General features: G+C 48.1%; 1 protein-coding gene across 1 annotated transcript; it reads right to left on the reverse strand.

Annotated features, from left to right (window-relative positions):
* Positions 1-3,686: 3,686 nt before the first annotated feature.
* Positions 3,687-10,647, reverse strand: LOC120657436 (cyclic nucleotide-gated ion channel 17-like). The gene is made up of 6 exons (XM_039935740.1): positions 9,434-10,647; positions 7,980-8,192; positions 7,588-7,874; positions 5,856-5,967; positions 5,489-5,725; positions 3,687-4,910 (listed from the first exon to the last, which is right to left on the reverse strand). The coding sequence occupies exons 1-6, from the start codon at positions 10,010-10,012 to the stop codon at positions 4,239-4,241; spliced, it is 2,100 nt and encodes a 699-aa protein (XP_039791674.1). The 5' UTR covers positions 10,013-10,647; the 3' UTR covers positions 3,687-4,238.
* Positions 10,648-12,932: the final 2,285 nt, after the last annotated feature.

Raw genomic sequence — 12,932 nt, forward strand, 5'->3', positions numbered from 1 at the left:
GACGGTGGCTGCTCCGCAGGCACAGTTGCTCCTGGAGCAGGAACACGAGGGGCGTGCGGCGTGGAGGACGCCACACCCTCCGTCATCTCTACGTCGTCCACACGAACCATGGGGACGAAGAGGAGATGAACTGCGACCAGCTAATTCCCCTACCTGGCGCGCCAAATGTCGTGGTGCAGCAAACCACGGCCGGGTGGCGGAAGGCACCCGCCCTAGCCCAGAGGGTGTGTACTCGGGGGTTAGCTAGTCCCAGTTAGATCTCACTCAAGAACACGATGAACACAGCAAGATTTAGAGTGGTTCGGGCCGCCGGAGCGTAATACCCTACGTCCACTGTGTGTTGTATTGCCTTTCCCAGGGAGCGAGCGAGCTCACCAGGGCTGGTGTGTGTGTGGAGAGCTTGAAAAAACCCCGCGTACGCAGCGAGCGCCTCCCTTTTATATCTCAAGGGAGGCGCGTACATGGCTGTTGAGTCCCCGACAAGTGGGCCCAACGGTGTAGTATAAACTAACGTACTGTTCATACATCATGGCGTTGCAGGCAGCGGGGATCTCTCTTCTGCAATCCCTTGCTTGCTCCTGGTGTCCCTCGTTCATCATGTCCAGGCGCCGTCTTGTCGGGACGATGCCAGACGTAGCTAGTGGCGTCGCCTGCCACGTAGCTGAACGGCTGTGTAGGGAGCGGCGTAGGCGGTCATGATGGAAAAGTGCCGTGCCGTCGTATCCATTTAATGCTGCAGACGGGCTCTGCGCGGGCGCGGCACAGGCGGTCGCACTGTGCACCTTGGTAATACGCGGTGCACAGTGAGGCCTGACAAAGGCTGTCCCGCATGCCGCGGCGACAGAGCACACCTCAACCACCCGCATTAAATGCGGTGGGTGGGCGAGTCTCCTTGCGGAGGACTCGCGCACGAGCCCGCGCCCGTGCCACCGGGGCACGTGGCGGCTCTGGACCCCCACACGGTAAAGGGGGGGTCCGGATGGCGCAGGAGGTCCCGGACCCTTATGGGGGGTCCGCGACCTCGGTTGCCAGCTCGGAGCTTCCCTTCCTTAGAGACACGTGGCGTCTCCGGACCCATCCCCAGGCGGGGAGCGGGTCCGGGGTCGTTGGCCTGGTGAGGAAAGAGCCTGACCGGTGGGGCCTGGCTACTCCGTCCTTACGCGTAGTTATGGATAACTACGCGGGTCCTGCCTTGCTGCGGCAAGAGTGGGTATCCCTGCTACAGGGTACCGACAACTCTCAAATCAACTAACAAATCCTAGCATTTCCTCTAACCCTAGCTTCCCCATTGCAAAAACAGCATGAAGTTCATCACATATCACCACTAACTAACTTAGATCAACATCAACAAGCATCACCATCACAAAATAACCTCTCATACCTTTCTTTCCAGGAGCCCGCGTCGAAATCCGGCCCCTAGAAGCGGTTTTCCGCCGGTACTGCAGCGAAATCCGGTCGGGATGTCCGCGGGAAGCCGCCGCGCCTTCCCGGCAACGAGATCCGCTCCCTCCCGGTCGGGATCCGGTGATTTGCCGCCGAAATTTCGGTTCTGGGCGGCGGAAGGAGCTGCTGGCGGCGGCGGACGGGCGGAGGGATGGAAGGGGAACAGAGAGGCGAGCGAGGATGGGACTGGAGAAATGCCGAGCTGCGTCGGGGCGGAGCCAGGTGCGTTGGGTAGGTTAAAACGATTAACGGGTCTATTAATCGTTAACGAGTCCGAACCCATTTAGTGATTTTAACCAACCAAATCAACTTATTTTTCAATTATTTCAAGTGCTACTCGCTCAGAAAAACACCTAGTTTTTATCATATTTTTTACAATCTTTTTGAATTTTTAAATTTTGAAACGAAATATACCGAAGAATACCGAAATTTCTTTTCCCAGTTGTTAACCCCGGAACGGAGGGAGTACAATCGAATCGATTGGATCCATCTGTCCGTGTTCATCTCTCTCTTGTTCTCTCCTCTCTCTCTCTCACACTGCCTGGCACAAGAACTGCCCCGGCCCAAGTCGGAGCGGGAGCGCCGCCGCCCGCCGCTGCTCCAGGCTGCAGCAGCACCACCGCCCGCCGCTGCTCGAAGGCTGTGGGAGCGCCGCCGGCTGTTTTCCTTGCTATGCTCCACGGAGGCGACGACGATGGCATCTGGTGCAACGGCCAGGCGACCTCCGCCGTCAGCCGTGTGCTGCTCGCGGCGCTGCTCTTCACCCTGTTCAAGCAGCTTCTGGCTTGCGTTCGCCAAGGGAGGCTCTCTAGCTGCCGGACGCCAACTGTTCGATGAAATGCCTGATAGGGACGCCGCGTCCTGGTGTACTGTAGTTGCTGCGCATGCCAGCCGCGGACAGCAGCAGCTGACGCCGGAGAAGAAGGCCAGCAGCAGGCTGCTCCCTCACGAAATGGAAGATTGGATAGTTGCAGTTTTATAATTTGCATTGTGTACTAGTCAATTGCTACACTTGCTCAAGTCTCTGTATCTGATATAGCTCAAGAGTTCAGTAAATGGTTTGTCATGCTGGGTAGACAATTTCTCCAGCCGACTGCTGTTGACAACAAGAAAACAATTTCTATACCCATATTTGTTGCATTGAGGGATGAATCAACATGATCAGTAACACATATGTGAGGCAAGAAAGTAAGGAACTTGATAGGTTCACAAATTAAACTGACATATTTACAATGACAGGATCTCATATTAAACTCACAGGTTCGCAATGATAGGTTCTTAGATTAAAGTAACAGATTCTAGTAGCACGAAAGCATCACAGGTTCACAGCCGAGTCTCTTAAAATACAAAAGCATCACAAGGACAGGTCTTCACAGGTTCGACGGGGTCGAGAGCAGCACGGCAACGGCGGAGGCCACATGGCCGCTGCGCCTGATGCCATCGTCGTCGCCTCCGTGGTGCAGATCCCGCCGCGGAGCTTGGCGAGGAACACGGCCGCAGGCGCTCCCGCAGCCTTGGAGCAGCGGCGGGCGGCGGCGCTCCCGCTCCGGCCTGGGACCGCGGCGGCAGTTCTTGCGCCACGCAGTGAGAGAGGAGAGACAGAGATGAACACGGACGTATGGATCCAATCGATTGTAGCTGATGGGGTCAGGGGCAGAACGGGTAATTCAAGTACCTAATAAAAGGAAAACACAAGCAAAATTCGCGAAATTGAGAAAAAAAAGCCGAAATCCCCTGTTTAGAAAGAATTCACATGTGCAGTGTCATATTTCGAAAGTCTCGCGAATTTAATGTCAAACCACACGAGGCGTGCGTATCTAATGTCAAATATAGAAATTTCTCGGCCGCATGGGCTGGTCCCTGTCCCTCTATTGCTCCACGGCCTGCCTTTCCATTTCAGAGGAGCAGGGGTCTGCCTGAGACGCGTGTCGTCAGCGCTTGCCGGAACCCGCGCCGTCGAATCAACCCAGGCACCCTGCAGCTTCCTGCTGGCTTGCACCGGTCTCCTCCGATACCGGCATCCCCGCAGCCCCTCGCCGCACTCCCAGCCTTCGTCCCAGATGCCGAACGTGCCTGCCCGGCAACACACGCCTCGGCGCCTGCCGCCGCTAAGCGCGCGCTGCGCGCAGCCGAGCCTTCCAGTGCAGCCTCGCCCACGCCTGCCTGACTGTCATGGCGCCCCCGGTCAGCAACATGGCCAACTTCTTGCACGAACATGGAATGGAGATGGAGCATACGCATAGTAACCAACAATACCCATTTGATATCATTTTTCTAAAAAAGAATTACGTCCAACATCTTACAGCTTCAAAGGGATAGATGATGAGCGTGCACGATATTACATTGGCCTTCTGACCGCAGACACACACGAACTTGACAGTAGCAATCTGTGAAACATTTTTCTCTGAAGGAAATACAGCCAACCAGCCTTAACAATTTACAGACTCCACAGTTACAGACATCGTAATCACAGGCTTCAATGTTAGATTCGTAAGCAACTCTATGTAGACGTGTACTTTTCCTTTGGTTTCAAGAATTCTATAGGCACAAGGCGTCTGAATTTTTACAACATGAGAACAACATCAAGTTAACTTGCAACAGTTCAACCTATCTCTGTAGTCAGTCAGGAGTGTCATCACAATTCAAAGCTTCGAGTTACCTTCCTCACATCAACAAATGGTACCGACGACCCCGATTCAATTCATGGTCTCATCAAGTTCGCTTGTAGACCAATTTCATGCTGCAGCAGAGTCAGCGGCAGATGCAGATATAACCACTGTATCGAGCGTACGACCTTAGTCATCAGGTTCAGCGGAGAAATCCGGTTCGTCTGGCTTCCTTAGCTTAGGCAATTCTTTCGTGCTCTGAGGCACTTTCCTAGTCCTAGCTATGAATTTGAGTGCCAGACTATTCTTGGCTGGAGATTCATCTTCCTCATCCACTTCATCTAATCTAATGGAATTGAATGACTCCCTCATACTCAAGTCCTTTGCCATCTTCCTCCTCTTGTACCGCCGCCAAGCAGCTTGGATGAAGCACGAGGCCCAGGTTCGCCAGTGGTGCGAGTAGTACCGGAAAGTGTGCTGCAACTTCTTGCTGTGCAACCGCCTGAACTGACTGGCAACAAACTTGAGATCCTCAGCCTGGAGGGAAAAGGCCTCAACTTCTATGAGGGCCTTCACAGTCCGAGTGGATGAAGGCAAGTTGGTAGTAGGCTTGGGGACAAGAGCCCATCCAAGAAGTTCCTCACCGCAGAAATCACCAGGTTTCAGAGTAATTGAATTGAAAAAGCCTGTGCGGCCACCATTTGTTGTGGAGCTTTCCAGTTTCCCACGAATGATAAACAGCATCTCAGTCACCGGATCACCTTCACGGACGATATATGTGCCCTTTGTGCAAAGTGATGATACAAGACGCTCATTGATGGCGTCAAGAAGTTGATCATCCATCTGGGAGAAAAATGGAACCTGAAACAATACAATGAGAGATTAGCACACAATCAAGCATAAGGCATCTTAGAGATTAGTGCACAATGGATCATAAGGCAATCTTTAGTACAAATTAGCAATGATTTTCGTTTTGGAAAGAGAAGTGCATAAGGATTGCTAAAAGTTATCATCTGGACCCTCTACTCTCAGTAATATTGGGATGGTACAGTAGTTTTTTGAGCTAAGTTGTCTACTTTGGAGAAAGAATGAAAGATTGATGAGTAATAGCCATCTAGGGGGAACACACTTCTTTTTAACAATGTAAAAAAGGGTCATAACATTAATTTTTACCAAGAATTTGATTTACCCAAGATATTTATTCCCAGCTCAGATTAGAAGCCAATACCACCAACCTGACTGCGATCAAATAACTACTGTATATTACAAGGAGAAAAGTGTTGTCGTGACACTGGCAAATGGCAATGTGATGCATACTTCTAGAAGTTAGGTACATAGAGAAACACTGTGAAATCATCCATCATCCATAAGACCATAAGACAACAGTTTCAAACATTTGCTCAGAATGCACATATGCAGAAGCACATAAAAGAATTTACCCGTCGAACAAGACCCAAGCAAAGGTGGCGTTTAATGTCACGCCGAAGATCTGCTGGTAGGGCCTGCAATATTGACTCTTCATTCACACCCCGAGTGGCAAGCCACTTGTACTGGATAAATCGTCTCACCCTTTCCCGCAGCTCATGAGGCAGTTGGCGATGTCTCATCCACTCTTCAGTATCTCTTTGCTTTAATCTCCATTCCTCAACCCTCACGGTGATAGATTGCAGGTAGGTCTTCAATCATCACATTAGGTCAGAATGTTCCAAAGGAATGTTCAAATCAATACGTCAGTTAAAAACAATAAAATTGATGTTACACGAGCTTCTACAATACAAAGAGCACAATGAAGTGGGTAAAAAGTACCTGCACGTTTCCAATCAAATGCGCAAACAAGACAAGACCAAGTACCGCCAAGAATATACAATACAGAGTCTCACCAAGATAGGTACTCACAACAAGAGTCTGGCCATAGCAGCTGTTTGGAAAATGGAAATATATATCATATATTAAAACCATATATTAAGTTATTAACTTAGAACTGGTATTAAAGACTGACCACACTAGGTTGACCTTCGAAGCAATTAAACAGAAAAAACTCTAATTGCAAATACAACAGTAAGAACCTAATAGTTTGTTAAGCAAATGACAATAAGTTTTTGGAAAAAGTCTATTTTTAGCCATCCAACTATCGCCCGAGTTTAATTTTGGTCATGCAACTCCAAAACCAGGTATCCTTGACCATCGAACTATCAAAACCGTTCATATTTGACCATTCGGCTGTTTCGGAAGGTGGTTTTGCTGGCATGGATGACACGTGACAGTGGGGCCCACATGTCAGCCCATTTTCCTCTATTCTCTCTCATCTCTCTGTTTCCTCTCTACCTCCTGGGGCATGCTAATTAGTACGTGCCCCAGGAAGACAAGTAGCACTCGATTTTCCGACAGAGCGTGCATTTCCTTTTCAGGAAACTTTTCTTATCTCTAATTTTCTAGTTTTGGAAATTTATAATTTGTGCACGTAAATTTTACGTATAAATTTTCTTTCCAAATAACTTTCTAGCGAATATTTTTTCAGCACAATTTTTATGATGCACGGAAATTTTACACATAACTTCTTTCAAACAAATTTTTACACAATATTTTTTAGCATAACAATTCATAGCATACAACTTATATGCATAACATTTTTTTCAGAAAATGTATCGAAAGATTTTATTAGCGTAACTCTCATGATAAGTTCTCGCAACTTTTACGCATAAGTTCACTGTCCAACTTTCCGAGAAAATATTATCTAGAAAACTTCTTGAACAACATCTACGCATAAGTTCATTATCCAACTTTCCGGGAAAATATTTTTAACATAAATTTGATGAAACAATTATCAAAAAAAACTTCCTAGGAGACACATAATAGAAGGCAAAAATACTGAAAAGGGAAAATATAACACTTGATTTAATACAACTCAAATTTAGAAAGGGAAAGAAAAAAAGAATATCAACTAATACATGTGTCTATCACTCTGTGCAGCACGTACTCTATGTATTGTACTCAAAATTAGCATCTGCCTGACCTCAGCAGAGCATATCCGGTGCATCACTAGAAGGAAAAACGTGCACGGAAAGGGAAGGAGCGTGCTTCCATGCCGGATCCCGCGGCTGTCGGATCGATTGTTGGAAATTGAAGTAGCGCGCGATTGCCAGAATGGAATCGCGTTCCTCTCACGTGACAGGGAGAAAAGAAATAGAGAGATGAGAGAGAAGAGAGGAAAATGGACTGGCATGTGGGCCTCACTGCCACGTGTCATCCACGTCAGCGAAACCACCTTTCAAAACAGCCAAATGATCAATATGAACGGTTTTGATAGTTCGATGGTCAAGGATACCCGGTTTTGGAGTTGCATGGCCAAAATCAAACTCGGGCGATAGTTGGATGGCCAAAAATGGACTTTTTCCTAAGTTTTTCCCCAACCCACCCATACAGTGGGATTAAACGGGAACTGATAACAGGTTCAAGCAAAGGAAATGTAAAATAAGTTTCCATTAGGAACTCCAATTGACTATGATATGAAAATGTGTGTTTAGGAAATAGGAAATACCTTAAATTTTGCAAACCCCACCAGAGGGAGTAGAAATACTTCATCACAAAACTTTTAGCAGGTGCTTGATTTTGCAGCGCAGGCAGGAACATGCCAAAATCAAAATCGATGGTGCCATTGCTAGCATTACATTTACTGAAGGTGGTCGTAGTATTTGCCCAAGTTTCATTCGGTGTGTCATCACAATCTAGGAACTTAATAGCACAACCAATTTCATCCCTGCAATTCATCTTCCAGCAGGCTGTCTGGCGATCAACAGATAGCAAATACCATAGTGCACCGAGAACCTGACAGAAGAGGAACAAAGGATTAAAAGTTTGCCACATCTAACACGTAATTTTCTATACAAGATAGAAAATGATGAGAAACTCCACTTGTGTAGTATATCATACATGACTAGCTATCAGATAGAGCACCAGGTTGTATGCGGCCCCTTCCCAAGCAGTCTTTGCGACAACTCCAGTAGCTTTGACAATTTCATAAGTTAAGGGGAATATGAGATACAATCTTGGGAGATACTGAGCAAGAACAATAAGAACCAGAATGTTATTGTTATGCTCAGAAGTGGAATACTTTATAGCTGGTATCACAAACCAGATAATGATCTGCAAATAAAGTGAAGATAAGTAAGCAAAAGGTATAGTCATATAGTGCAAACTGAGGTATATGTTAAACCTAATAGCATTTTCCTTTAGTTTCCATATTTAATAAACAATTGTAACCCTAAGGTTTTTTTTTTCTTAAATGGCAGTGCTCCCACCCATTCAAAAACAGCGAGGTACAGCTGTCCAGATAAAATTTGGCATAAGAAGTTGAGAGTTGAGACAAGTGTTTTTTTTTAGGTCTGGGAGTATAATAATTTTGCACATGCCTTTTCCCTTGTAGGATTCCAGGGTTTAAGGCATTATGGCCTGTTTGGTCACAGTTGGTCCAGGCATCATTGGCGGCCATGTTTACTTAAGGCCTGAAAAGCAGCTCACCGGCCGCAGTCGTCTGAAATTGGATGCCTGGGTGCGCTGCGTGGGCCAGGCAGCTCTGCCCAGTCGTAAAGCAAACAGGCCCTGGGTTTCGGATGCCTTGGGCCAGATGTGCTGCCTGGACGCAGCTGTCTGGCCCAGGGTCCCATCAAAAAATATCAGCTAAATGAGAAGGAACTAGGACAAACTATGCACCTCATTAAAGAAGTTCCATATTTAAAAGTCAATAGTAGTAACAATTAAGATCGTAACTGACAAACAAACATGATGTTCAGATTTGACCTATTTATAGGCACAAACAAAGACATGGAAAAGCAATGTGTGTTTTGCAAATGGATGCTACAACAAAAGTAGGGAATCCCTCCCTATCAGGATTGAGGTACTTGTTTTGAAAATAAAGAATGGGTGTACTTACAAATTTTATAAATAATTTCAAAGAGTGTCATATGAAGGCTAAGCAACTATCTCTTAACTTCTACAATATCTCTAAGAGACATTTACAATCTTAAGTACCACTGAGGTAAAGATTACCATGGTCGAACTTAAGTGCCATCTATTTCTCAAAAGCAAAATCATGGCCAACTTGGAGATAGAATGGTTGAACAAGCAAAGTATTTTAAGTAAAGTGTGACCTGTGCTGCATCAACACATACTATCTATATAGGGGATTTATTCACAAAATGTTTTGAATTGCAGCATCGCAGTGAACTTTTTCTGTTCCATACCATATTTGCATCATCATTGCAGTCAATAATTACCTAAAATAATAACAGTCATAAAAGGTACTAATGGCAGACAGCTTAATACCAGGGATCATTACACTAGTAATACTAAAGTTAACAAGAACAAAAGAAACAGTACCAAGCTACCTGTGGCAAAGGCAATGCAGCCACCACATCAACTGCACAGTCAGATCTCAAATACTTCCACGCAATTTCCTTGGGATTTGTGACAAGATCTCCTCTTCCAAACACCCTCAGAGTTGCGCTTGGATTGATATATGCGGTTCTGAACTTGATTATGATGTGCATGACGTATAGCAAATCGGCGACTGATCGAAGCAAGGTAACAATGACGGCTAAATGGGTGTCTGTCCCAACACAGGAATTGGGGCTACCGTAGCTGATCTTGGGCACATAGAAGTAGAGAGGGTCTATAAATAGCGCGGCGAAGCAGGAGACGAGGAAGACGCGGTTCCATGTCAAGATGAAGTCGCTTGACGGATCAAAAATCTTGTTGTACCACTGCTCATCGCCGGCTACAAAAGCCCTGTGCTTCTTCGAGGTCCCCACACCGAGCTTGCTCGCCGCGAGCCCCGCCTGCTTCTGGTGAAGCGGTATGGCTGGCTTCATTGGCAGCGGCCCCAGGGGATCAGCCGATCCCCGAAAAATTCTGGAGAACAATCCTGTTGAGCTTCTCCACCACGCAGCAAACAAATCGCAGTCCATCCCGCAAGGGAAGACCCGGATTTGACTGCTCGTGGCAAATAAACTGAAGAATAGAACAGGACTAACCCTCTGAACGATCCATCCAGCTGCTTCCTTACCAGCAAAAGGAGATGTGCTTCCGAGTCCCAATGGATCTGCACTTCGCACAGGAGTAGCGCCGGCGGGCACAGGGGAGGAGGACGGAGAGGGGAACTGGAGAGGGCGATTCGAACCGGCGTGCTTGGGAAGTCAACTCTCGCGGAGCGCTCGGGATGCGCTCGGCGGCGCGGGCAGGCGATGGGGGGATTGTTTGGTGGTGACAGCCACCCAGCGGTGAGGGCGACGACCCGGCCGCCGGCGAGGTGCAGGAGACCGGCCAGGCGAATCCGGGACCAGGTCACCAGGAGCAGGCAGGGGCAGGGGGGGCCAGCGAGGCGAGTCGGCGGAGTTGGGAAGAGCCGGCGGCGAGGAGTTCGAGGAAGGAGGGAGTCGGGGCGGGCGAGGGAGCAGAAACTCCCGGGGGAATGCGGATGCCTCCGCGCTCTGGGTTAATTATTTTATTGTCGACGCTAATTGAGGGGCTTTGGGTTAAAACCTGGGGTTAGTGGGGTCGTTTTCACCGTGGTTAGTGCTAAGAGCGGCGGTAAATGGAGGTTTTCTTTTGGGGGTCCCGGCGTCCGGCGATGAGAAGACAGAAGAGGTGGGCAAGTTGGTCGCCGGGGAGAAGACGAGTGTTTTTTTTTTTGAGGGCTGGAGAAGACGAGTGTTGATAACAAGCCGGAGACATCTCCCAAACCGGGTTTGACTTTGGAGGGCTTCGGAGATTCCATTATTGAAATACTACTACGCTCTCGTCGTAAATGAAAACAGGACGGCTTGGCTTCGGCAAAGGCTTTGACGGACGCCGTCTGTCGGACTGCCCCAACTTGCTAGGAGGTTGAAACCGTTGAACGGAGATGACGTCCTGTTTTTTTTTTCCTTTTTTCTAGCATTCTGCTGGCATGGTCAAGAACTCAGGATCACGACCCAACTAGCACGGCTGAGAGTAAAGGTCTCACATAGTGCGGTCCTCCATTAACCTCCCCATCAGGAAATGTGGTGCCAATTGGTAGCTTCATCAGACACGACTCAAAAGTTCATCATTTTGCCGATAAGGGTGGGGGTCAAGGAACAGCAGCCGCTCCCTTGTGCTGGTCCGGAGCGGGGGCGACACTCGCTCGCCTGTTGCGGCTGCCCGTGGAGCTGGAAAGGGCGTCGCTCTCCACTTGGCCTTCCAAATCAGCTGGCTGGCTTCTTTATTGTCACGAGCACCGACCAGTACGTGCTGCTTGTCCAATTCCCTCGTGATTTGGCGCCTTAAAGGCGAGGCGCATGATTGTCCGTTGAGCCGAGTCAAGGCAAGCAGACCGCACGGCGAAACGGCACCGACCATCGACAGGGAACCGGGTTTTTTTCATGCCACGCACGCACCGCGCCCACAAGTTCACGTCGGAACAGCGAGAGGCTCTTGGGCTTTTCACGTTGGTGCGCTGGGAGCGGCCAACGGGGAACGACCGTAGCTAGGCGCTCGGGAGCGGCATCGGGCAAGCGGATCACGACACGCTCTGGTACACGTCTGAAGGTGCCAGGGAACCAATCGCCCGCCGCTGCGTGGAGGCCTCGAGGGGCGAATCTCTTTTAGCGTGTCGAGGCTGCAACTGGTGCGGGAGCGCGAACTGATCATGCCATCATCTCGGCGCGCGGCAGCTGGTGGAGTGGAAATCCGAGGAGAAACGAGCGGGGACGCACCTTCGGGCTTCGACCTCCCCCCTCGAGTGCCGCTTTGTTTATATCGGATCGAGCCAGATGATTCTAATAAGAAACCAAAAGTCCAACTAACCCGTGCGCGTTATCGTAGATAGTCGTCCGATTGTCTTCGGGACGTCGCCCTCCTGATTTCATTCGCCAGGGTTGTAAACGTCCAAGGTAGTGGCGTTTATTATTATTATTATTATTATTATTATTATTATTATTATTATTATTATTATTATTATTATTTAGTTACATTCAAATCACGCGTAATACATAGGACAAACGTATCTACTGTTTCCATGTTTAGGCCAACACTTAGCTCCAACCAACGAAAAAAAGAGACAAATTACGGCCTAAAAATATATTGCTCAACTCTTTAGTGGAGGGGAAAAAATTGATGAAATAGATTGCATATGTTTGGTTGTGGCTGGCCTGATGGGATGGGCCCTCTGGCGGGACCCACAGCCCACTAACCGTGCGCATCTCCCAGCGCCGCACAATTGTTTTTATCAAACATAAGAAAAAGTTTACATTGCTTTGACCAAACATGGGGTAAAATTTTCATGGAATTTTTTTCACCTCCTAACCAAACACAGCCAGAAAAATAGCATAGGTATAATATAATGCGCTTCGTTAGCTAAGTAATACTAATACCGACAACTATGCGAGTGGCGCTGCAAGCCTCGACAAACAGTACCTGAAGACATCCGGACTGAGCTAGTAGCCAAACAGGCAAACACACATGTGCACAAAGCGTACCGTGTAAATGACGACGGAAAAACAAGCTCGACACTGAGCAGGCTATCACATCTGATCCAAAGGCCGAGCTAACGATAAAACACGACTGCCTATAAAATACCAAAGCAACGCATAACGCGGACTTAGCAAAAGTTCAACGACCAGAAACACGCCAGGCATACAGGTTAGGCTAAGAGTTAAATGCACGATATCCTCTCTGGAATTGATGCACGATTTCCTCTCTGGCTATGCCAAGCAAAGCAATGGAAAGATCTACAAATTATAGTGCATACGCAAAAGTGGGTTTTGGGCACGAGTGCACAAAGGTACAAATGGTATATAACAACTGAGAAGACCAAGCAGTATGAAAAGGGCAGGAGCACATTGCAGAGATGGGTAAGCAGAGCACTGT

The sequence above is a fragment of the Panicum virgatum genome, chromosome 1N, assembly GCF_016808335.1.
Source record: "Panicum virgatum strain AP13 chromosome 1N, P.virgatum_v5, whole genome shotgun sequence".
Classification (NCBI taxonomy): domain Eukaryota; kingdom Viridiplantae; phylum Streptophyta; class Magnoliopsida; order Poales; family Poaceae; genus Panicum; species Panicum virgatum.

Excerpts from the sequence above, each read along its gene's own strand:
- LOC120657436 (XM_039935740.1), bottom strand. The coding sequence starts at position 10,012 with ATGGACTGCGATTTGTTTGCTGCGTGGTGGAGAAGCTCAACAGGATTG. Across the intron at positions 7,875-7,979 it reads TCTATCTGATAGCTAGTCAT|GTTCTCGGTGCACTATGGTA; the intron begins GTATGATATACT and ends CTCTTCTGTCAG. Across the intron at positions 5,726-5,855 it reads ATTTGATTGGAAACGTGCAG|ACCTACCTGCAATCTATCAC; the intron begins GTACTTTTTACC and ends TGATGATTGAAG.